This window comes from Dromaius novaehollandiae, chromosome 2 (assembly GCF_036370855.1).
Source record: "Dromaius novaehollandiae isolate bDroNov1 chromosome 2, bDroNov1.hap1, whole genome shotgun sequence".
Lineage (NCBI taxonomy): Eukaryota > Metazoa > Chordata > Aves > Casuariiformes > Dromaiidae > Dromaius > Dromaius novaehollandiae.
The window spans coordinates 56,190,011-56,216,149 of record NC_088099.1 but is presented as its reverse complement, the minus strand read 5'-3'; the positions used below and the strand labels follow the sequence as shown (position 1 = coordinate 56,216,149).

The 26,139-nt window shown below is 39.5% G+C and overlaps 1 protein-coding gene across 3 annotated transcripts in view; it reads left to right on the top strand.

Annotated features, from left to right (window-relative positions):
• The window catches only part of AMPH (amphiphysin), a 112,544-nt gene that overhangs the window by 52,261 nt on the left and 34,144 nt on the right, over positions 1-26,139 (top strand). For all 3 annotated transcript variants that reach the window (XM_064506587.1, XM_026117859.2, XM_026117858.2), the window contains exons 3-11: positions 7,102-7,156; positions 13,642-13,736; positions 16,305-16,400; positions 17,792-17,899; positions 18,286-18,371; positions 19,648-19,723; positions 20,524-20,606; positions 23,343-23,481; positions 25,150-25,278. In XM_064506587.1, coding sequence (XP_064362657.1) covers positions 7,102-7,156; positions 13,642-13,736; positions 16,305-16,400; positions 17,792-17,899; positions 18,286-18,371; positions 19,648-19,723; positions 20,524-20,606; positions 23,343-23,481; positions 25,150-25,278 — 867 coding nt within the window. The remainder of the gene's footprint in view (positions 1-7,101; positions 7,157-13,641; positions 13,737-16,304; positions 16,401-17,791; positions 17,900-18,285; positions 18,372-19,647; positions 19,724-20,523; positions 20,607-23,342; positions 23,482-25,149; positions 25,279-26,139) is intronic.

Genomic DNA, 26,139 nt, shown 5'->3' with positions numbered 1-26,139 from the left:
GTCTGATTTTTCAGGAGCAATCCCCAAATGTACTTCAGATACTAGATAAGCCAATTACAGGCAGATACCAGCTGTGCAAATTATTTTGGGGGTGGTGGCAGGGGGGAGTCTCTGCTGATAATCTCATCCTGGAATGTATGCTTAATAATTATCTCATGACTGAGGGGGCATTTTTTCTCACAACAAGAAGAGACATGGTACGCTGATAAATCGCATCTCAGCCTCACTAATTTCCAGTCAGGCAAGATTCCCAGGAATGTGAGGCTCTGTTTTATCCTACAAATCGATTTCTGAAGGAATGGTCCAGATCCATTACAACTAATTCCTTACTTCAACTGAGAGAGTGGGGCATATGATGTTTTGCTTTTTTTGACTGTGTCTGTTGGTTTCTCCAAGTGTGAAGTCTGAACCATAGTCACATTGGGCTGGCTTTGATTGCCTGTTGAATACAACCTATTACGTCTCTGTTGCTTTTAATGACTGTGCTGGTTGTTCTCTGCGAGGATGTGAAGTTGAGTGATGAAGTTCTCTCTGACTATTTTTAAAGCAGCCTGCGATAGGTTTCTTCAGGAGTCCTTTACAATAGCTGACCCTTGAGATAGTTGACATAGCCAAGCTCTGGAGTAGAACACACAGACTGAATGTGATCACACCAAACAGTTCCAAACAGTTTTCTCTTAGACCTGCTACTATATTGCTTATAGATGCAGCTATAGTCATAGAGATTCAGTTCAGTATTTAGAAAGTCTAGCTTGGTATTTTATGTGTCTAGGTTACTTTTAGCCATATACTTAAAGCCTCTGAACTTGGTGTCATTGTACACCCCAAATTTCCATTAGATCCATTAGGCTGGGTCGTACTTTGGGAATGTGAGTATGCTTATAGGGAGATGTAATAGGTATAAAGATAGGATCCTAGCTGAGGGAGTGAGGGGTTTAGCTGTGAGGTACTAGAAACAAAGCAAAATGTTTGGGACTCTCTTTAGGGAGGATGCCAAATAAACCAAGTTCTCTGGGGGCTATTCTCATGCTGCAGGTACAAGAAGGATGCCCATTTAAGCCTCTTATCACAAAGCCTTCCTTCTTGAAATTGTTTATTTTCTGTAGGGTCCATGTCTGATGCAAGACTTGCTTCTGTAAGCAGTAGTAAGAAGCAAAAGAGTAGTAAGAGCATGACTGCAGGCATGGAGCTTTCTTACATGGTTCTTGGGGGGTCACTGCTAACATGGTGCAGAGGATGTTGGTTGTTGCCTTTTTAGCCCATGTTTTTGGATTAGTCCAAATGAGGGGCCTACGTGATTTCATGCAGTTTCTTTCATCTCATGATGTTACTTTGTTACTGGAGCAATGAAATTATCACTCTTGATTTTTCTTGGTGACTGGACTATGAATTTGAAGCACTCTCCTGGTAGTTACTGGGATTCCAGAAACCTCTGTTTTTCCAGAGCAGTTTACAAACCCAGCTTTTTCAACTCTTCTTTTTTCTCCTGTGACACACTGTCCCGATCCAATATCGGGGGGGGGGGGGGGGGGTTCGTTACGATCCCAAGGACGAGATTAAGACGCTAAAACCGGTCAAATATCCTACAACCTTTTAACTTTATTTTCCACGGAGTGGGGAGAAAAGGTGGGGGGAGAAGGTGAAGGGGAGGAAAGAGAGAAAGAAAGAGAGAGAAAAGGGGGAGAGAGAAAGAGATATCACCACCCATGGATCCAGCGGCGTCCCGTTGGTCCTCTTCACCCTGGGTGTAAATTTTAGCGATGCGCGTGCAGTAATTACAACTTGAGCAGGGTCCGACCCTAGGTTCCCGCTGAAAAGTTCAGAATGACACGCGTGCAGTAGTTACAGCTCGAGTTGGGTGCCTCCAAAGAGGGACCCTGAACAAAGAAATCCCTGGGCAATTATAGCTTTTTCAAATTAAGTTTCCCACCCCTCACACGGTGGTTCAGACCAATAGTAATTTTTGGGTCTGGGGTCTCCTGCTCCCTATTGGGTCTCATCATTGTTCCTAGGCAGGCTGCTTTTCTCCCTTATCTTTCCAGTCTGCACCCGCTCTGGGGCCCTTTCTCTCTGAACTAGGGAGTGCGGCCTAAGGCTTCAGCAAATTTAGCTACTTATGCTAAGCAAGTTTTATAAAAGTTGTGCTAAGCGGCAGTAATTTGCAGTCCAGGTCCCAAAGTCTCTGTCCGATTGTGGTCCGGTTCAGCGCAGGCTTGGTGTGTCCCAAATGGTCGCAGGGAGACCATTTCGGGGGTCTCAGCAGCTCAGTCCTGTTTCCGCTGGTAACAGATGGCTTGTTCGGGGTTATGGTTTGCTTGCACCTTATGTACCAAGAAATGTTTAAGGCGAAAGTTCACTCATCTGTCCGCCACACACACTAGACAAATAATTCAAAATCTAAGTCCCTGTTAGCTGGTGGATAGAGGAAAAAAATGTATTTCTTCATGAACAAGCTTTCCAAATTTGCCAGACGGTTCTAGGACCTATAAGGGAGTGAAAAATGTTCAAATAGGGCTGGGGTACAACATTGTACTGTGATATTTCATACCAAATTATGGGTGCTTCCCAATAGCCTCTTACATCTGTGAGCTTTTCGTAGTGATGTAGTCATTTACAGTCATTCTTCTGAGTTCCCTAAAAGCTGTATCAGTAAATACTACCTAAAGTGTTTCCAAACAGAATGACAGCCATGCTTTATGTAACAGGTAATAACTACACATTCCAACAGTGTCTGCCAGGTACTACATAAAATGCTTTCATTTGAGCTGATTTTCCCTTGTATCTTAGTGATGAAATGAAAAAATTGCAGTGTTAGACTTAGAGCTGCATTATTGATTAGCTGTTTTGTATTTATACGGGGCAGATTAGTAAGTATTGTATGCTCCAGGCATTGACAGTGCTTTTGACTCTCTCTAAAGTGGGGTGATTTATCTATTTTTGGTATTAAGCACATGTGACACTGACCTTTCCTGTAAAGATGTTTTGTGTTTGCATCTTGTATGTGACATGCTGGATAAATCAAACTCTTCTGTTCTGGTTGGAAAGCTGTGAATAAATGATACCTGGCAAATAGGTCATCTGATTTCAGCCTTCATGGAGGGCAGAGTGGCCTTTATACTCTGCACAGAAGCAGTAATATTCCTGATGCACCAGCAGGTGAAAGGTGGTAAGACACAAACTCTGCTTTTTATGGTTGTAGTCTTGAAGTTTTGGTAGGTCCCTTCAGCCTTTGAGCCAACAGTGCTGTGGCTCTCTATCTTAATTCCTGTGCTCTAATACATGCCTAAATGCTATAAATAAATAAATGAATAACCCCAAAAGACAGTCCTACTGAAAAGGCTCAGTGCTGCCTTCAAGGGCTGTAGGATCTGTGGCTGCAGATGACACAATCCTGAGCCACTGAGCCTCCTTGTCTCACCAGGTGCACATCTTTCCTGGGTACCTAGAACTGACCACATAATAAGGCTACAGAGCAGAAAAAGGGAGCTGGCAGCAGCACTGATTGTATACTACAGTGTTCAAAGTACCATATTGTTGTTTGGGACGTTACTGTGGAGATCTGTATTGTTTTTTTAGCAAAAGATACTGTTTTGGGTGATCAGCATGCCGTCTCGCTCAGATGTATGATATGACAGGATTGCCAGAGATATCTTTGTTAGTTTATCTGTTGATTTTGACCCGATGAGCTACGAGCACTGATTTCTGGTGCTAGAGTCTGTTGATAACATGCCTGCTGTTACCAACCAACCTGACTGTGAGAAGTCTGCTATTAAGTATGCTACTGAGATTTGTCTCTAGAGTTTTCTTGCATATTATGAAACAGTGACTCATTTTGCTGCCTCATGTAAACGAAATTCTGAAATGGTACAGGAAGCATCAGTGCTCTTTTGGGAAATCTCATTTCCCAGGAGCACAGTGTCTGCAAAATGACACCTACTTTTCATTACCCTTAAAGAAGCTGCATCTCAATTAGCAAAATGAAAGGCCTTAATGAAATTACTTGGAGCAATTGTTTCAGAACCACCAGATGCTTCCATCTGACAGACCAGAAAGGAGAGAAAGTATAGGTAGCAGTATGCATGGAGAAGGGGAAATATTAAATATGGTTGAAATCTGAAAAACAGTGCTTTCAAACCTAGTATATCACAGTTTGCAAGGTGCGTGGAGTCAGCAATGCAGTGTTTTCATCCTGTAAATATTAGTTTCTTAGGTGATAAGAGTGCATCTACCTTCACTAATAGTGAGCTTAGTTTAGTAAAATGAGTAGAGCAGAGGCACCTTTCACAGAATTCACCGGACTGAGGACTTCTGATGCAAATTTTTGTATGTGTGTGTATATACATATATATATATATATATATATATATATATATATATATATATATATATATATATATATGCCCATGGGCCCTTTAGTATTATGTGTCATACAGCATTTGCTACTGAAGGAACATTCATATGGGTCTGTGTTGCATGGATTTTCAATGGCTTGCGGCTTACTAATAACCTAGACTGAGGGAGATTCATGTTAAAATTATTCTTTTGAATGAATCATGAGACTTTCTAACAGCACATATGGCAAAATATTTGCATTGTGTTTTACTGCTTTGACTTTTTCCTCTGTTTTCCTGAGCAGTGGTTGCTGATGACTTGTGACAGTAACCAACCACAATAGATGTCGTAGTGTTTTAGGGTACCAGTAGTAAAACTATACAATAGCACAGTTATAAACATAGCATTTGAGCAGTGTGTGTCCCTGACATACCTTTTGTTGAGTGCTAGTTATTCTTGGTGACAGAATATCACATGTATGAATAAATATAGGCCTTTTCCTCGAAATGAGGAGTGCTGACAGGGTTCTGAGCCTTCCAACTGCAGTTTTCTTGTTTCCAAAACATCAGAAAGTGTTACCATCTGGGAACCTGTTCAGCTGGATGGTGATGAAAAATCTGGTTGCTGTGAGTATCTACTTCCCATTGTTGCCACAAGCCAAGAAGATAGACTTGTGCTCATGCTCAACATGTGAATTGGAAAGATAATTCCTGTACATTCATGTGGCTTCTCAGAGGACAAGGAGTCCTCCCAGAAGGAGGCTGACACACATAAAAGTGTCACAAAAATTCCCACTTCTGCTGTGTGTCCACAGATACTCGTCTTTGGATCTTAGAGCAAGAGCTTCTTTCCCCATGTTCAATCTCCTTTCCTCTCTGCCAGTATCGTTCGTTTAATGCATTTCTCCATGGAAAGCAGACAACTTCTATCATCCTCTGCCTCCCATTCTATCACCAACAGAAGTGGAAAAAAGTCCCCTTCTAAAGTGTGTTAGGATGATACTGTGTTGTGTAGGATGTTATAATATGTAGTTATGATAGGATGACCATTTGTATTAAGCAGTGTGAAGATGTTTTGTTTCATTTTTTTAATTGGACACCACAGTAAGCTACCACAACCCTTAGAGCTTACCCTCTATTGTGTTGTGAGTGCTGACACCCAAGGGTTAGGGATTTCCACTGATTCCTGCCCCAGTTGCTTACCTGGCCCTGCCTTGGTGTGTAGCAGTGATCCCAAAGCAAGGGAAGGGTTTGCCTTTCCTTGAAGGACCAAATATGGTCCAAAACCAGAGACAGAATGGTGGATTGGATGCATGAAGTGGATTCAGCCTGCTTTCTAAGCCTACTTGGGCATTCTTGTCTGTGAAATTCCTTAATATTTCCAAAGCCTTAGAATACTAGTAATACCTGTGCTCTCCATTGTTCTCTTCTTACAGTACATTGTTATTTGGGGCTTTTGCTCTTCAGTTCTAGAGGCCTTCAGTTCCTGGCAGGGAGTTGGGAGAGGCATGTGAGTTTGGGGGATGTAATATGCATATTGCAATGTGTGTCCTGGTTGGGCAAGTGGTTATTTTTGGAGAACCACCACTTGGATTTAATGCAATTGCAGGTAGATGAATCCTAAGATCCAGCTACTCCCTTTCAATCTGAATTTCTCATGATCCTCTCTGTTTGAACACTGAGCATCACTGTCACTAATGACAAATCCTTCACTGATGTGTGAAGCCTTTTGACTTCAGCAGAGTTTTAATGGCTTATACCAGTTGAGACTTCACCTCCTAAATATTAACACAGGCAGCCTTTCGAGGTTTAACTTTCGAATGAGAAATATAAGAAAAATTCAAAGGTGTTCTCTTGAATATTGCAGCCAATTTTTCCATATGATGTAGCTCTATGTGAGAAATGTAACCACAAATGGATATTTCTGTAGTTTCCAGAAGTTTAAATAAATTGGAGAATACTGGGTACCAGTAGACACAGAGGACTTCCAAATTCTTCAGGCTATTGAAAGTGTCCTAGAGAATGGCTTTTTTGCCATAATGTGTGTCCCGTAATGTAGCACAAATTTTTTTGCAAATCCTTTTTTGCAAGTACAAACTGTGATGTGGTCATAGATAAGGTAAAACAACCTATTGATATAAAATAAAGAAAGATCACTTTGATAAATTTGCCAAGGAAAGAGTTGAGATTTCATGGCAGACTGCACTTGCCAAGCTAAGCAACATAATTAATTTAACACTAATGTTTTTGCAGCTATTTACCAAATATTCGAAAATCTAAAATATTACAAAAACTGTTTGTAAAACTAGTAAGCCATTTATGTAAGTACCTAGATCTTCAGTCAGTCCAAACTGGCCTAATTTGAGTGGTCTCCAAAGCAGGTGCAGCAGTCTTAATTGTACTACTTTGAGTTTCATGTTAGGAGATTGGCCAGGCTGAGACTTGATGTTGGCCAGGCTGGAACTTAGCTGTAATATCTACCTGTCTTTGACTGAGATGCTTCCCTGTGCAAATGGCTGAACTAAAACCAGAAACTTTAGCCTAGAGAGTTACACTATGTGTAGCATCTTGCACAGGCCACCTTTTCCATATGAACCTGTATATGCACCTGCGGCAAGTATGTTTGAAATGCTTACAAGTGACTTGATTCATCAGAGAGCTTGTGAAATAGATTTTTGTTGTTAAGCTTGACATACTACATGTATGCTTTAAGGCATATAACATACGTGAAATGTGTTTTCATTTTTTTGCTTTTTTTCTTCTTTTCCAGGCAGAGGGTTCCAGGCTCCAGAGAGAACTGAGAGGATATTTAGCTGCCATCAAAGGTGAATTTTAAGTCATGTTTCCATGAAGCAAACTGTTTTTAAAATCAAAATGAGTGGGCTTGTTTAAAGTGTGCAAGGACAAATACAAATAGCATTGCTTTTGTCATTAGTAGACTGCATTTATGTTTTGGATCTGGCATAGGCACTGCAGTCTATTCCTAATTTTTCTGCAGCTTTGATCTCAACTCATGGGCATACAGTCCTGCATGCAGGGCTCTTTCTGGGCTGTGCTGTGTGTGCAGGACTGCTGCCCAGATTCTCACATGTGCACGCATGTTGAGCACCAGCGAAATCTGCACATGTTGTGGTGTTCACTTTTGCAAACGCTAGAATAAGAAATACTCCATGCAAGAGGAGGGGTTGCTAGCAGACTGTGTTATCTCCACCACTGTAACATTTCCAAGTATTGCTAGGAGGATGATAAATCTCCTCCCTCCCAAAATATGCCCCCTGAGATGCTGTAATTTCTTGTGTATTTCTGACTGCTGAGTCCAAAATTGGTTTATTTTTTAAAAAAAATTGAAAATAGAATGCTTTTGATACTACACTGAAGAACCAGTAATGGTTTGCAAAAACAAAAAAAAAAAGAAAAACCTTAGAAATCACTATGTCATTCACTGTGTCATAATAAAGCTTCAGCAGCTACTGTCAGGCAGGGTAGCTCTTTTTGATGGGAATTATAAAACAAGGATCAAAGCAGTAGGTTAGTGTCTTTGTTTATTATTTGCTGGATTGGCTGATCAATGAAAATTTTCTGCCAGACATGAGGACATGCTTAGAGGAAATTTCATCACTTTTTTTTTTTTTTTTTTTTTTTTTGGCATTTATCGGATGCTGGTTTTACATTCTTATTTTTCACTCATCCCCTTTGCCACAGCCGCTGTCAGCTGTGTGCATAGTCAGAAGCAGTGTGATGAGGCCATTTGTTGGCCAGATGGCTTCCGTCTCCTGTAGGCTGACTGTTTACGTGGTGGTACGATTTCTGTGTTGGTGATAACAACCCTGCTCCCCAGTGCTTGTGTGTGCACTCTCTCCCACTCCCCAGCGCGCGCGCACACTCTCCCCAGTGCGTGTGTGCTCGCTCACTCACTCTTGCCCCAGCGCTCTCACACTCGCTTGTGCTTGCTCTCTCCCCCCAGTGCGTGCTCGCTTTCTCACGCTCTTGCCCCCCTCTCCAGCCTCTCCCTTCTTGCCCCTAAATCCATACTTGAAAATAACTTGGACTGACTTTCTTACTATTTGGTAAGACCTTGTTGTCCTCAAGTCTTAAAAAAGACCCAATCATAAGCAGCTTGCATGAACCTTAGAAATGTTATTCTCTGAAGCCAGCAAGGCCACCAGTGGGCATCCTTGGCACCCATGCTGGCACACCTTCCTGCATCAGGGCAAGATGCCAGCCTGGGATTACAGCCTCAATACACAGCTGAGGGGCTTCCCTGAAGCTGACAGGCTCAGCAGTGGCAAAGGCCCCTCCAGGTTTTGGGTGGCAGAAAGAGATGCGGCAACAGCTACAGCCTCAGTGTTTCTTGTTCTGTGAAGGACTGCTACCATTAAAACAGTTTGGGGTGAGCTATGCACAAAAGCATGGGAACCCCACTCATGGATACTTAGCCCCTGGAGTGAGATTTCTGTACCTGGGGTGTCTGGGCCTTGGAGGCATACCATAATTATGGGCTTATTTCTGGGGGGAGAAGGCTGATCATATCATTAGAAAATAATGCACTTGATATCTCTGTACTCCTCCACATGTGAGAAAAGCAGTTCATTTTGAAGGGCTTCAGGAACTGGCAAGACTGCTATTTTGCTTAACTAGAAGTACCTGTCTGAAGCTGATACGTTGTTAACTAGTAATAAGTTTCATTTTACTTCATGACATCTGAGTGACTGGATTTTAGAATTTGAAAGTACTGTAAGACCAGGGCACAATTTAAGGAAGGAATGATCAAATGACTCTTCTTTTAACCCTTTTTATCCCTTCATTTTAATATATTGGAAAAAAAGGTTTCTGAGATTGTCTTGCACGTTCTTAAAATAAAAGAATTTTTTCCCATGTTCACACTCTTTCTCTGATTCTGAGGCACTTGGTCTCAGCAGGATCTTGATCTTTACTGCTGGTTACTCAAGGACTCAGAGGAACCATGGCATAAAGCTATCAAACTTGTGAATATTTTTTATATGATGCTTTATTTCACCTATGTGGTAGTTTCAGGTCTGCTGTGTGTTCTATCAGTGGTGTTTGTAGTGACAATAGAGAAAGCTGCACACTGTCTCCTGTAGCTATAGTCTTCTGATGCCTTAGTCTTTCATCCCCTCCAGTCTCCTTGGCAACATGTATCTGAGTCTTCTATTCCATGATTTTCTTTTTTTAAGCTTTTGAGAGCTATATGTGGTTATAAAGGTTTTATGGGCCAATTTTAAAAGAAACCCAAATGAGCCTTCTATTCTTGACCCTTAGCTCTTTGCAGGCACAAATGCAGATGGGGATTAAGTACCTGAATTTGCATGCAGGTGGCAAGCGCAGAGGTGAAAAGGAATCCTACATCATGAAAACAAAAAAATAAAGGAAAAAAAAAAAGTAGCATGTTTATCAGGTGGTTTACTTAGTGATAAATAACTGGTCTACAGGAGGAGAAAGGGAGGTTAAGGCAGTTTTATTGCTGAGGTGTCAGTCTGTGGCTGACAGAATTGTGCATATACTCCAGACACACAAATCCCTTAAAATCAGTCATTTAATTTCCTAGAAGCAATAAAACTGTTCATCTTCTTTCTGTAAAATTTTGTAATCAATTATGAAATGATTGATTTGTTCTGGTGGAAACTCTACTGTGTAGCTAGCAATAATGAATACAAGTCTTACAGCAGGACAGGTCATTTCCCTGGAGAACCTCAAATAAAGAAGTTCACCTCCTCACTCTGATAATTAAATAGTAAGAGACAGACCAAGGTGCCTTGCTCTAATAGGATAATGGAATTTTCTCTGTGATTCATCCTAGCCCTCCCTTTTGGGGGCATCAGGAGACCCCACAATATATGGGTCCCAAGGTTGACATGGAGTCCCTGGCCAGCCTTGTTGCTTTGGCCCATGTCCGAGGTGTTAAGATTGTCTTGATCTCCTTCAGAATTTGAGTATATTGGAATTGTTATGGCAAAGAGTCAGCTACCCTCTGCTATCTCTAGAGCGCCATAATGGGGATGTCTCTGCATCAGTTTCAGGTTCATTATTCCATCTCAAGCATCCCCACCATGTGTGGACCTCTAGGAGCCTTATGAGGCCCCAGGCACATGGGCTGTTTCTCGTAGAAAGAAGGATGATTTTCATGCAAGAGCCTCAGACTTCAGGAACTGGATTATTTAGCATCACTCTTCCTAAGCAATTCAATTTTGGCATTTCTGGTTCTTAAATAAGTGATCCAATTACCAAGAAGAAGCAGTACTAATCAAACAATTGATATTAAGTATAAACTTCTAACAGTTTGTCAGCAGTAAAAATTACTTTCACATTTCTTAGTACTTAACGACTTGCTTTAAATAACTCATCTTTTTTATGGATAGCAGTTAAAAAAAGGCAGAGTGACAACTTTCAGTCTATGTATGACATTAATCTTCTCAATTTTAGTGCTGAATAATGCATTAGAGGTATCAGTACATAAGAAATAATTCAATGTGAAAACCACACCACTCCTCCTTCCCTAACCCTGCCAAATCCTTGGGCATTATGAGTTTATGTGCACAGGCATGAACAAGAATGAGAGGAGACCTGGTTAATATGTACCTATGCACTCATCTGGGGTATTGCAATAAATATAAATACAGTAGAGAGTAGGTAGCCCAGGTGATCTTGGTCTGTGGGAATTTTAGACTGAAGCCCTTTGTGGCTGAAGAAGCCAGATACTGTTATGCCCACTTGCTTCACACTGCCACTGGGTGTGACTGATGCTTTATACAGGAATACACTCGGATGAAAGATTACCAGATTATCAAGACTGAAAAACTTGTGAAAGTTGGCACAAGTTTGATATGAATGAAGCATGGGATATAAAGTGCCTTTTATTTATTCTCTTAAGCAGATATTGGCCTGAGTTGTGTAGTATGCAATAGCAAAAGTCTGTACAGGCAAAGGTGCTCTACCTGAAGCTGATCTGTGACTAAGCTGAATGCAAACTACAAGAGATAAGAGAGAAGCTCAGTTGGCACACCTGCCACAGGAACATATGTTGCAGGTTTAGTCTACAGTGTGCTGAAGGGCAGAAGTACAGGTATCAGAAAGGATCAAGTATGAGCAAGGATATGTGAGCCCTCCCGATATGTGCGTTCACCCTGAGCAGGCAGAATGCAGTGTTTTGAAGCATAGCAATACTATATTGGTTTTGCCTTACCTGCAGCGTTGATTTTATTTGCAGTGGCATTGAAGAAGATTTTAGATGAGTCCTACCTGGAAAAATATGTGAAGATCATCTGCATTTTAGTGTGGTCTGGTATATTCTAGACAAAACCTTCTCTCTCCAGGAACCCTTTCTTAGCTAGAGATTCATTGTCCTAAGGATTATGCACAGAGGAGAGGAGGAAGAAATGCCCCTTATGTCCTTATATGCTATATAAATTCTCTAGGCTGAGTTCTGTCATCAAAAGGATCTGCAAGACAATCCAAGAAAAAGTTGTGTTCTTAGCACACATCTGTAGATTTAAGGGTAACAGCTTGTACATTCTGCACACCAGGCTTCGTACATTTTCTCCCCCTTACCCATGCCATTCTCTCCCTTCAACCTAAGGTCCAAGAACAGCCATTTACTTCCAGCTTTTTCCTTAGCCCTTTTTGCCTATTGTACCCATTCCATAGACCACTGTTTTTATACTGGGAGGTGTACCTTTTTGCTTTTCTTTTCCTGTCCTATCTTGTGTGTGTGTTTTGGAGTGCATAGTGAGATAGTTGTTGAGCAGGTCGTAACTGCTCACTCCAGACATTCCAGTCTCAAGTTAATTCTCTTCTCTTTCTAGACATTTATTTGTGCAGAGAAGAGAAATGTCAATGTTATTTCTAAATCCAGCCAATGAGCAGTTAAATCTGAATATCACACTAGAGATATTTTCAAGACAGCACAGATGTGCCACAGCAAGCAGACTTTGGCTGGGGAAAAATGTGATTAAAAAAAAGTTACTGCTAGATCAAAACATTATTTTTAGCAGTCAATGTTGTTATTGAGATTTTGCAATGAAGATGAGATAGTTGTCTGTCATTTCAGAATGACTGCTTATGAACTGACACTTAACATCTTCTTAGGCATGGTAGGTTTTTTTATTGGATTCAGGAACATGTTCACCATCAAATGTATTCCTGCTCTAGCAAAACAGAAAGGCACATCCCAGTGCCTTCACTGAGGGCAGCAGTTTATTCACTGGGATCAAAGTGGTCTCACTGAAGATAGATTTAGGCTCTCTACAGTACTATCATTGAATCTACTTGATATTTAAGTCATTTTAGGTGGAAAGAACGTCCTGTCTTTTGCATGTTAGAGACAGATAACCACTGCCAGTCCCTTTTCTTCTTTCACCTGTAGTGTCATGGGCTTCAGAGGTGACTGATCCAGTTTGGTTCAGCGCATTCCCTTTAAATACTATCTTGTTACAAGTGCAAGTAGGTACTAGGCTCCACGTACTTCTAACCCTACTGGGTCAGCATGCAAGATATTCATTCTTGTAAAATCACGTCCGTTACAGTACGCTTTCCAGGTTCAGACATCTTGTTTGCCTGGACCTGAAGACATGGTCTCAGCTCTTGCCAGTCTCACTCCTTTGCTTCATTATTTATGTAGTTTTATGTCATCATCATTGTTGTGGGCACTCATGGGAACAGCATAGCAAGAAAGGAAGGAACCCAAAAGCAGCAAACTTCTTTTTCTTAACAACTCTCACTTCACACATGCAAGCTCCTGAGATTTCAGTATCTTTGAAAACAAGCAAATAAAGAAGTCCTGAGACATGTTCTGCCTTTGCGTGACCTCTCCCCTTCTGGGGACCATTTTTGTTTGGAAAATTCTGGCTTCTCTCCAAAGTCCTTTTTTCTAGATATCGTTTCCTCTAAATGTCTGCCATGTCAAACATGTCATCTAGGAGATGCCTCGTCTTCCATGCAAGTAGGCATTGGTACTCAGTGTGAATCAGGTTGGAAACTATTCTGCAGGATGGAAGACATGAGAGTAACTGAAGGCAGAAACTCAGGATTGCTATTTGATTGGCTTCTTGGTGATAATCTTTCAATGAGTTATTAAATGTCTTTAGTAAATATGGGTTAATTCTCCAATGGTGAAAATTTCTTGTTCATTTTGAGGAGTTGGGTGAACATAAAGGTTTTGTTTTAGCTCTTGAAAACTATATTCTAAACGTGCTATAGGGAATAGTATAGGGGGTATAAGTGGGTTGAAAAAAGATATTTATCAACTGTTTCTTGTTGTTTGCAGTTACGTATTTTTTTTTCTGTCAAATTACAGGGATGCAAGATGCCTCCAAGAAGCTTACAGAGTCTCTTCATGAAGTATATGAGCCAGATTGGTATGGACGAGAAGATGTGAAAATGATTGGAGAGGTAAGAAGTGTGGAAAGAGGAGAAAAATATTCTGGCTGCAAAAAGATTAATCTGAGCTACTGAGAAGTGTAGGTCTGCAGTTTCCCTGAATTCTTTGTTGTGTGTTAAATGCTGTTGTTTCAGCAAGTAAACTACTGGTCTTGTGAAACGCACCTCCTGCTGAGCAGATGCTCCATTTCCAGTATCTGTTTTACAAACTAGCCGTATCAAAGTAAATTTTAAAAATAATTACTGAAAAATGAAAAGAGTGTTGATCATCTCAGGGCCTTTTTTTCTCTTTTCTGGCCCTGGCTTAAGACTCGCATGTTTCTATTAGGCTGACATAACCTCCCACTGAGGTTAGCATCGATGTGAACAGAATCAGTCCTGAAAGCAGCTGATTGACAAGTTTGTAGAAGGTATCTAGAGTTTGAGGCCAAATGAGGCTTGTAGGTTCGTGTTCATTTTGGCACACCTTTCTTAGGTTTCTCCAGTGACTGGAGAAAGTGAGGCTTTTCTAGAGGACACTGCAGGAGTCTAACTTTAGGAGATCTGAACTACCTTCATAGAGTAAACAGCCTGTCAGCAAATGTATTGGCGGTGACAAGAAAGTGCAAGCTGTTATCACTGCAGTTTGTGCCCACCTGGCATTCAGTGTGGGAGGCCTCGTGGAAAAAATAATTAACATGAAACTGGAAGGCAGAGCAGTCATCTAAAAACTGCCTGATGATTGCTTTTCTTCTCTGTGGTTGCTCTTCTCTCCTCTTCCCTCTCCTGCTGCTGAAGGCATGATGTGTTTTTGATTTTAAATGCACCCAACTTCCGAACTGTGTAAGTGAAGATACCACACCATTTATATCCTTGTAAGTTCACTGGCTGGAGATCTCCTGCTGCTTCTTCCTGTAGCACCTCATCTTGTATCTGTAGACTACTAGATTTTATATTTGGCAATTTATAATTGTGTATGAAAGGGCCAAAGTTTGGCCCTTCATCTCCATTCGATGTAGGGATAAATGTTAGATGTGCATCTTCGTCATAAAAGATTGATGTGGGAATCTCTACTCCTAAATTCTTCCCACTATAATTGCAAGTGTAGATTTATGTATCCTTAACAGTGCAGTTCAAAATAGTTATGTATTTATCCAGCCCAGGCTATAAGTGCTCATGCCAAAACTGCTCCACCTAAATGACCTTGTTCTGTATGTTAGGAAAGAAGATGGCTTGAAGGACTCTTCAGCACTGTTTTCAGTCCTCTTAGCTTTCAGAAAATCTCCATGATTTTGTCTAAAATATGTATCAACGAGGTACAAAGGCAAATGTGCAGCCCTGGCACTTCTTTGCTCTGATGTAATGCTGTACTACTCTCTAGACCACTGTGGTTAAATATTATGTTAATAAATAAGGGGTTTTTTTAAGCATGATTAATGGATTGTGATAATTCATTAGGGATTGTGTTAGGGCAGGAAATGAATGAGCTAAATGCTGGCATCACACAGCATTTATAATATGCCCCATAGTAGCTCCTGATAAACAGCATGGAATAGCTTTCAAGACTTACCCGTGAGGATAAGTCCTGCAAAGCAATGTTCGCCCCCTTGAGCCTTCCTCCCATCAAAGGGAGTATCAATCATTTTGATATGTGTTAAAAAAAAAAAAAAAAAAAAAAAAAAGGGGGGGGGGGTTGGAATTGTGACATTTAATGCTTGCTAATGACTTGCTTGACAGAGTACCAAGGACCTCCAGTACAGTGTTGCAGCAACAGTATTTTGCTTCTGGCAAGAAATCTCACCCCGCTCTTCTTACGGTCCTCCCCACATCAGCTGCATTACCATGCTCTTAATAACCAGAAAATTACAAAGAATGTCTCCTGGTGATTATCCTGAGCTGCAAAGAGGGAAAACCACTGTGGCTTCTTGGGAAATTTTGTTTGTTTTGCCAGTTGATGTAGGCATCGTTCAGATCTGGAATCCCAGTTCTCTAGTGGTCTGAGGTAGAGCTTTGTAAGCCAGCAGTTTCATCAAATGCCTCTTGATGGCACAAAACATATGGGATGGAAAGACAGAGCTTTCTCAGGACAGGTCTTAAAGCCTTTATTTTAAAAATGAACAAATAAAGGTAAGCTTACAAATCGTTGTAGTTGATGAGAAACTCGCTTTATTTTATTTGCTGTTTTTATTCTTAGTTATACTAGTACTTTTTTTCCTCTGTAAGGAAGGTTTGTCATCAAGCCAACATCCTTGCATGTAAGAACTGAAGCAACGTCAGTTTCCACATTTGTGACCTTTTGAAATCTGAAATCCTGAGGAAGACCTTGAATCCATGATATCCTGATTTTCAGACAGAAGCTAATATTTGAAAGAATGAAAAAACAAACCAATTATTAAACAAATCTTCTTTCATTGTGAATTTAAAGTTGTAATGTCAAGGTTTTTTTTTTTAATTAATAACTGTATTCTGAGGTAATGCCATAAGGAACATAACAAAACTTTAGAAAGATTAAGCTTTGCCGTTTACATTTGTATTTCCTCTTAGTCTGAAGTAGAATTAAACTACTAAGTGTATTTCTCTCTTTCCATCTGCTTTTTACAGAAATGTGATGAACTTTGGGAAGACTTTCATCAAAAACTGGTGGATGGGTCGTTGTTGACCTTGGATACATATCTAGGACAGTTTCCTGATATCAAAGTACAGTAATGCTTTCCTCTAATGGAGAATTTGTAAATACCACCGGTAGTTACTGTTGAGTCATAAAAAAAATAAAGTGAGATTAACAAAAAGGGGGGTGGGGGCATCGATTCTTCTCTGCAGTGCAAAACATCTTGTTCTGTAAGCAAAGCCCTGCCATGGGGCTGCACTGATTTTTTCCAAGTGAACAAAAATGATCTCCATGCAGTAGTGGTTGGAAGTAAATTTACCTTTGTATATCAGAATTTTATAATGTTTTTTCCTGCTGCTGTTTGATATGAGACATGATTCTCACTGACTTCAGCAGGGCTGTATTAAGCTCCTCAGCCATCAAAATGCCAGACAAATTGCAACATTAAGAGGAAGTCTTCTGTTATTGGCTAGATGCACCTGTGGGTGTTTACATGTCTCTGTGTTATCTGAAGCATGGTCCCTGTGATTTAATCAGTTCTAAAAAGATTTTCTAATACATACCAGGAGAGATTGTTATGCAGATTCTAGCTTCTCCCAGATGCCTGGCTGGTGTACAGTCGAGAGAGATGATTGCTAAGATGAAATATGTGGGGGTAAAGAATCGTTACTGGTGAGAGGGAAATACTTGTATACTTGGATGTGGCTGCCTAGGCATAGATGAAAATTCCTTGTGATGCAGTGATTTATAATTGAGTAGGTATCACACAGTTATCCCCCTCTATCATTTTAATTTGATTTATTTATCATTTATAAATCCTAGCATTATTGACATTCCTACTTGCTCCTAAGTGAAAATGTGCTTGTGCCTGCTCAACATATGGCCCACAGCATCATAAAGAGGAATTCACATATAATATCTGGCTTTGTAAAGTTAAGATATTTCAAAGGACTTCTTATAATTTTGTTTAGTTGTAAGAGAAGTAGAGCAGGTAAGTTAGAATTCCTATTTCCTGTTAGAACTCAATTTGTCTCAGTTATGTGTCAAAGCAGCTATACTGAGAAATGCATTTTGAATGTTTTTCCTACTCCAGAAAAAATATATGCTAATTATTTGTTAAATTTGCCACTATATATAAGGGAAAAAGACCATGTTACTGTGAGTTTAAGAAGTCCATTTATACTGGAGAATGAGAGAAGTCTTGCATAACATTGCTCTCTGACTCCTGAGGTCTGTAAGCCCTGCACTCACTGAAATCCCTTCCAAACCCTCTGTAAATGGGTTCTTTTTTTAAAATAAGGTGATAAGTTTGTCTCTTTTACCATGTCCATGTTCCTGTATGATATGGTAATAAGTCAGATGTGAATTGCAGGTGAGAGAGAATAAAAAAATGTCAAAAAGCTAAATGAAAACATAGATAAAATAACTTTTAAGAAAAGTGCCAGTTGTGCTGCCTTTGCTTTTTTCTACCTCTGTGCAGACTCGCATTGCAAAGCGAAGCAGAAAGCTAGTGGACTATGACAGTGCGAGGCATCACCTAGAAGCCCTGCAGAGCTCAAAAAGAAAAGACGAAGGCAGAATTACCAAGGTAGCGTACTCAGAAGTATCCTGACAGAAGATTTTTGGAGCTTGGGTGGAATTCATTTCTATACAGAGGCCTGGCACAAAGTTTCTCTTCTTTCCTCTTTAAGAAGTAGAAATATCCTTAAGCATAAATGGATATTAAGTATTGTGGTGGATAAGAAATAGAACACTTAGCCTCTTGCAGGAGTGAGTCCTGTTTGAGGCCTAACTTTCTCACTCAATGGGCCTTAGGGAACAGCAAGTCCTGTGTTGGCCTTTGTTATGGGTGTGAGTTGTATCTTTTGTTAATAATAATAATAATATAATAATGATAATAAAGAGAACAGGTTTGATAAGTTTTGCTGTGTCTTACAGTGATTACAGAAGCCAATCTGTTTCCTTTTGTTTTAGGCCGAAGAAGAGTTTCAAAAAGCACAGAAAGTGTTTGAAGAGTTTAACAGTGATTTACAAGAAGAATTGCCATCTCTGTGGTCACGGTAAGGCTAGGCAGATATTGTCTGGAAGGGCTAGAAGGAGACTAAGGAATGGGAACCGGTAGACTTTAATGAGCTGGCTGAAAAGATTTAATAGCTCCTTGCAGATCCCACCCGTCACCTTTTTGATAGAGTAAGAGAGAAAATGCCTGAACCTGATCCAAAATTATATTTACTTTTCACTATATTTATGCTTATTTCTATCAGCATATGTTGGCACTTAAGAATCTTTATCATATCTTCATTCTAAGGTGCAAGAAGGTCTTTTTTTATGGATAAAGAACTGTGGCAGAGCACAGAATGGCTGGGCATGACTAAAATGCTCTGCTTCTATCACCTTTCTCAGAAACCTGATGGGGATGCCTCATCCTTTCAAGGAAAAAAAGGCCACTTGTTAGTATAATGGATCAAATATTTGTACTGTCAAAAGTAACCACAGAGAGCAGCCACAGGATGTTCTAGAAAATTTGGAATTTCTCGATTTATAGGTCATTTGTCTATAAGAAGTACCAAAGCAAAGAACATATAAAGATTTTTTAGCAATTCTCTCCAAGCTCCTATAAAATATTACCAAAGTAGTATAAGAAAAGAAAAATAACATTCCTTTATAACTACTTCAGAATATACATTAGAGTTTTACACTGAATATGTCTGTGATGTAGGAGCATTTGATGGCATAGGCCATTCATTTGGGATGTGCGATCATGGATTGTGTTTTTACGGAAAAGGAAGACAAAATGAGCAGGAGAACATAAACGATAGAAAACAAGCATCTCATTAGCGTGCTATGTTCTTTAAAAAATGACATGCCAGAATCAGTGTGTTGTGAGTCACTGAAGTATCCTTTGTCTTCTCTGTCTCTCTAAATTAATTCTTGTTAATTGTGAGATCAAGAGAAGGTTTTCCTGATGTGTTCCTGACTACTGCAATTGAGGAGCTGCTTAGCACTTCAACATATTTGTTTTATGAGCTTACTAAAAGTAAGACTGTATATGAGTGATTTGGAGTAAGTACTCTTTTGTTTCAGTATGTCTGTTGCCCACTAACTAGTCTCAGTGAAAGATAGAATTGAATTTGAGAAAGAATTTAGAAAGCAAATGGTTTCAGAGTCCTATTTTTGGTTATTACGATTTTGACATTCAATCCAATTTTTTGCTTTGCTGAGAATAATATTCAAGAATGCTGCTTGTAGTCTGGAAAATATGAATTCCTCTTCCCTTGTGGCCCTCTCACCCCCATCTTTTATTCTCTTTTCCTTTCTCTGTGGCATCCTTTGTAGACGAGTTGGTTTCTATGTGAATACCTTCAAAAATGTATCCAGCCTTGAAGCCAAATTTCATAAGGAAATAGCTTTGGTGAGTACAAATGGATCACTTGTGTATACTGTATTATGTGATATACATAACAGCAAATAAATTGTCTTGAAACAAGGCAGTAAAAATCTAGGAGAACTACATCTGAGAATTTGTCCTAGCTCCAGGTTTGTAGCATAACCTTCCCATTGGTTTCTAAATCCTCTGTTTTGGACTCTCCTTAAGGAAACAGCAGCCCATATACTCTTGAATTAAAGTGCATTATCAGTTGTAGCAGTAAATTCACTGTCTATTTTGATTCTTTCTCCACCTCATTTTTATGACGCTGTTGTCTTCAATATTATTTCTGTGTCCAATTACTAAGCATCTCATTGCTTTAACCAGTCCTGGATAAACGTGTCAAGCATCCCCTTCAAGACCTTTATATACATGGTCAGTAGTGCGGCATTATATCTGTGATTATTGGGCAAATACAACGATTTCTGTAAAAACCTTATGAATGTATTAAATGCCTCAATAGATGGAAGTGTATTATGTATAGTAACCTGGTAAACTTATAGCAACCAAAATGGAGAACTCACTTGACTAAGTCCCACGTAAGTCAGGATCAGGTTTTTGAGGAAATATTAGGAATCTTCTCTCCTACTCAATTGCTTCAGACCTCAGATGACCCACTTCAGTAGAGAGTAGTTTGGCTTTCAATAAACATAGCACTGACTTATGTTTTTTGGAAGGATCTATACCATTTTAAACAAGTCAGAGCAGTTACTAGATGAGACTTACCACCTATGTTTTTAATCATTGGCTTCACCTAAATTTAAGCAAGTGTTTTATCTTCTCAGCTGTGTCACAAACTATATGAAGTGATGACGAAGCTGGGAGATCAGCACGCAGACAAGGCCTTCACCATCCAAGGGGCACCCAGGTGAATTTGTTGAATTGTTTAATAAATTGCCTTGCAGTTCAACATAGGTAATAATCAGCTGCAGCACGTGTAATGATTGCTGTACAACATGGTTGCTGGGTGTGTTTGTTCAGGAAGTTAGAGGGATACCTTGGATGAAGGACATCTCAACATGACTAAAGGTACAAAACTTCCTTCATTACTCGCTTCTTTTTCCTTTCCTAAAGGAATCAAGGCCAGATTTGCAGCTGTTGCCATTTAGCCTAATTCATTGCAGAATATTACATCAGCTTGCAGCAGCTAAGTATCTAGCCCATTTATTCTTAGATGCTTAGTCTACAGCAAAGTTGCTAACTCTTATGACTTTCTTTTTTTTAAAGCATTGAAGTATTAGATGTGTTCTTAGCTCCTAAAGGCATATGATTAGGTGAGAATCCTAGCTCTGTAACTCAGCTTTTCTCTCTTGTGCTTGTGGGGAAAAGTCAGGAAAAGTGATCTGAGTGGATCATAAAAGTGAAAAGCTGAAGTGAAAAGAATGTCACAAAATGCCGTATTTTAAATTACTTTCAAGAGGAATCTTATTTTGTCTTTAAAAAGAAAAAGACTTAAAATGAAATGTGCTTTCCTTAAGGTCAGTGGATGCCTATGCAGTATTTCTGATTTTCGCTTGCAAGCAGCATAGCCTTTCTGCTGGAATTTGATCTCTTTGGTTCTGTAATAGCAGTAGGCAGAAAAGGTTCAAAGTATAAAAGGGTGGCACTTATCAAAACACAATGATATTTAGAGTGAATACCTAAATCCTGAGTTTGCATCCAATCCAGCTCATCCAGAAATAATCAACACAATATTCTGGCCTCTGCTAATTTGCCCTCAAACCAGAGTCGGATTAGCAACCATTAAGGCTGACCTGACAAAATAACATCTGCCTCAAACATATGGCTGGCATCTCTCCATTTGTTTCCATCTCACTTTGGAAGGGCGAAAATAAAATATTGAAACTTTCAACATAATAGAAAATTTAGAAGTATTTTATGAAGAATTTACCCAAAGTTTTTGTTTTGGATTAGTTCTGGATTAGTGAATTAGATTACAAGATATATACTTGTACACTGCCTCAGGGGACTTGTTAGCTCATGTTTCACCACTCTCAACCCCTGTAGGAAGGGCTCCTGAGTGAGACTATATTTCCCCTAGAGCATTTGTAGAATGTTTTTGCCGGATGAAAAATTATAGGTTGTTGGAAAACTTGAAGCAAATTTTGTAATAAACAGGCTTTTTGGCCACCTATGTCTTTTAGACAGTGTTCAGCATGCAGACACACACTCCCTGAATTACTCTTGCAAGGAACAAGAGAGAAAATATGACTTTAGCTGAAAATGAGTAGACATAGGTTAATACAGCGTGATATAATATGGTCTCAACATATTTTAAAGGTGTTTTAAAAATGTGATATTTTTGTAATTACTATTTTATTCTCTTGTGTGAGACTTGCTGCATTCCAAGCTTTTCTTTTTTTTCACTTGAGACCTGTGTAAGGATAAGTGCTACAAACACTGCAATATTTTTGTGCCATACTGTTCACAGAGCCTTATGTGAAACTCTGGATAGATTTTGAGCTCCATTATTAGTTACGGTGTTCTAAAACACTACTCAGGAATGGGTGCATTGTAAGATAAAACAGCTTTCTACAGTATCTAAACTTTTCTTTAAAGTACTGTATGAAAAGAAATATCTTAAAAACTTGTATGCTGTTGAATACTCTATCCTGAAGGCAAATATAATACCTGGGAAGGAATTTCTTAATCATTGCTTATTTTTTCTTTTTAATATTTCCACAGAAAGAGGTGGTGAGTGTGAGCTATGTCTTTTCAAAGAATGAATGTGCCTTGCATTAGCATTAGGAACATGATTATGGTGTGGTATCCTCAATCATGTAATGCTTGTGTTCTCCCTGAAGATATGTACAACTTGCTCTTCTCTTACTGAGTGCTGTGGTCCATGAATGTGGTAGTTTATAGCCTCCCTAAGTTATAAGCTTTCAGAGTTTCTAGGTAGCCGAATCTGCCTCAGTGCTTGCACCAGGAAGGGCAGATCCTTACTCGGGACTTCACCAGATCTTTTGGCAGAGCTCTGTTGAAGTCACTTGACTATTGCTCATTTATAGATGTGGTGAGTTGTCCCTTTAAATAATGACATTCTTATCTTAATCTTGGTTGTGTTTTATTTTACTAAAACCTTTCTGTTGCTGAACTTTTAAAATTATTTCCATTGTTCATTGTTACGCCTTCTCCTGGGATTGTTTATCTTCAGAGTCTTTTATACTGAGAGCTGTGTAAGATGAAGACAATAATTCTAGCTCACATTTCATAATAGTTTCAAATTTATACCTGATATATTGTTTCAAATACAGAATCTGAAACAATGCAGGTACTTTGTTTTCCTCAAGTTACAATGAGCAGGTAACCAGAGAGCAGATGTTCCAAAAATCAAGATCATTCAGGACTTAAAGCTTCCTTTGATGCTGTAGATCACTGAATTGTAATTGAATTTAATTACAGTTTTAGTTTTATTCATCACGTAGTGGTTGAATTCACTCCCAGTGTATATTGCCGTTGTGGTCACTGGCATTATATGAGGGATGCAGTTCAACTATTGCATCATATTGTCCCTGTTGGAGGCAGGAGGAGTAGAAATGAAGGTCGGGGTAATAAATCAGCATGATATGCATGTCCTGACTGTTACTTTGCTTCTATCCAGTGATTCAGGTCCTCTCCGTATTGCAAAAACACCGTCACCACCGGAGGAGGTGTCTCCCCTGCCTAGCCCTACGGCTAGTCCCAATCATATGCTGGCACCAGCATCTCCGGCACCAGCCCGGCCTAAATCACCCACACAGGTAGGTGGAAAGCCAACAGGAGAAAATGGCATGTTGTGCAGAAAAAGATGGCTGAGATGTTGTTTATGGTGGGATTTCTCATCTTATCTCTGACTGAGAAATGATAGCAAGGCCCCTGGCTCCCTTGCTGTCTTTGGTTGTTCATCCTTGTGTCACAAGCATAGGTGAAAAGTGATTTTTATAGAGGGGAACAAGGAAAGACAGAGGTGCCTGGTGAACTAGGAGGACTTGTGGTGACTATGCAGAATACTTCTTAAGAAGTAGCATAGTCTCTAAGGACCCTTTTCCCTTCAGTGATCATTTGGAAATCCTATTTTTAAAACTTCCGTGTGGATTTCATTACATTATACATTGCTCTTTACCATTTGTGTTCAAATGCACACTTACCATGAAAAACGTTAATGTTAGCCAAGGAGTATCACTGGATGGGTCGACCTGTATTTCTCTCTAGAACAGTAAATAATAGAGCTAGCTCAAATACTGCTGTGATAATTACAGCTAATTAAAGGTTTACTGATTGCTCTTAACACCAGAGTGAGAAATTCAGCCCTTGTGGAGTCATTTGTATTCTCACTGGTGTCAGTGAAATAAGAATCAGTTTCATGAAAGGCAGCATCTATAGTGCAGGAATTGTATGTGATGCTTTGAGGAAATATCAAAGACAAGATTTGTGTTGTGATTGTAGGAGATGATAATTTAACTCCAAAACATGATATGTGAATACATTTATAGAAATAAGATTTTTTTTAACCAAGAAATATGATGGAAATCAAGATGGTGATCATGTCCCGAGATACTGGAACTCCAATAATTGATGTTTCCAGGGTGGGGGATAGCATCTGTGCTGACTGCTGCTTGTACATGGTGAAAAAGAAATTTAATTTTGCATGTTTTAAATTTGAGCACACCCGCTTTCTTTGGTCTGTCAAACTGTAACACCCCAGTGCCTGAATCTTTATCTGATAGAACTCAGTTTAGTCTTACTGGTGCCAATGGTGTTACATCATTATAGTACCTAAGGATTTTTGTGGACGTGTTTTTTTTTTTTTTTTCCTCCACATATTTTAAAAACATCCATTGTTTGGTATTATTCCGACCAAACAGCACGTCATAGTTGTGTGAATCTCTGGAGAACAAGGAGAATTAGTAACCTAAGTACCTTTGAGGTGCTATGTTTCCCAGAGACAATGGTTTCTTAGTATCAAGCACACTTTAAGAGGAAGTTAGAGGTGGGCAGGGAAGAACATGAATTGAGCAAAATCTAAAAACTGAACTGAAATGAATTTAAGAAGCCAAAGAACAGGTTCTATGCAACGCTGCCCTTCCAACTACAATGCTATGTAGGAGAGGAAGTGTCTTGCACCATGTTTCCCGCAGAGCAAAAAAACTTCAGCCAAGAAATACTTTCATATGAACTCTCTAAACTTGAGCTGGAATGCATTTGAAATGTAATATTTTTGATTTTTTGTTTTGTTTTTCATGCAATGTTTCCTTCATTCAAGACAGATGAGAATGAACAACTGAACAGGTTCTTTAAATCCAGGGCATTTTCCCACATTTGAGGTGAAGCAGCAGAGATCAGAACCTAACTCAAACTGTTTAGGCCTAGCTTCAAGCCCTTTCTCTTGTCCCTGAGCTAAGTCTGTGCCATTTTTGCTGTCTGCCTAGCTGAGAAAAGGTCCTCCAGTCCCACCGCTACCTAAACTCACGCCCACAAAGGAGCTGCAACAGGAGAACATCATCAATTTCTTTGATGACAACTTTGTTCCAGAAATCAATGTGACGACCCCATCACAGGTAAGCTTCAGGAAGGGCAACATATGGGTCCAGTCTTGCAAGCCCCCGAGGTACTCCAAGATCGTTGCCCTATGGCTGATCTCAGTGAGGAGGGAGGAGGAGGATGCAGAGAGAAGGCTCTGGCAGAAATGACCTTTCAGGTCATCTTGAAAGTCACGTGTAATGTTTTATCTTTGACTAGGTCATGTGTAATCGCTCAAAAGGGCTAGCACTGCTAGCATATTGAAAAATATGAGAGATTTTCTGATGGTAGGCCGGACTAACAACACTGTGAAACGTGACGATGTTTGAGATTTGCCTGAATCCAGATTTCATTATAAACTGAGAATTCATGTGAGATGCTTTTTTCCTAATCCCAAACATCTCAAGAAATACATCATGTCAATGCTTGGTCGTTCCAGTTTCTTTCCATCAAAGTCATACATAATAATATTTGTTTCCATTGGATGATTTTAAAAACTGGAACTTGGTTGTTTTAATCAACTTTTATTTTAGTATTCTTGGTAAATGTTTGGTTTGGAAGTTAAATATGTTTTTGCAGGTATAAAAGGCAACTCTAGCTAGATTGGTCATTCATTTGATTTTGACTCATATGAACATTAGTTACACAGCAGAGCCATATCCAGAATGACTTTTATCTCTCCTTATAATTAAATTATGAAATTAAGAATGTTGTGTATAACAAACAAAAAACACAGAGCTGTGTAAAATAAGCCTGTAGCATTTGTGTTCAGTTATTCAGCTTTCATGCACAGCTCTGGTAACTAGTGGTTGTTCAATAATGGACTGTTTTCTATTATGGTAATTACCGCTCTGAAATCCAAGCCTGTATATTGTAGGCTGTGTAGAAATATGCAGATC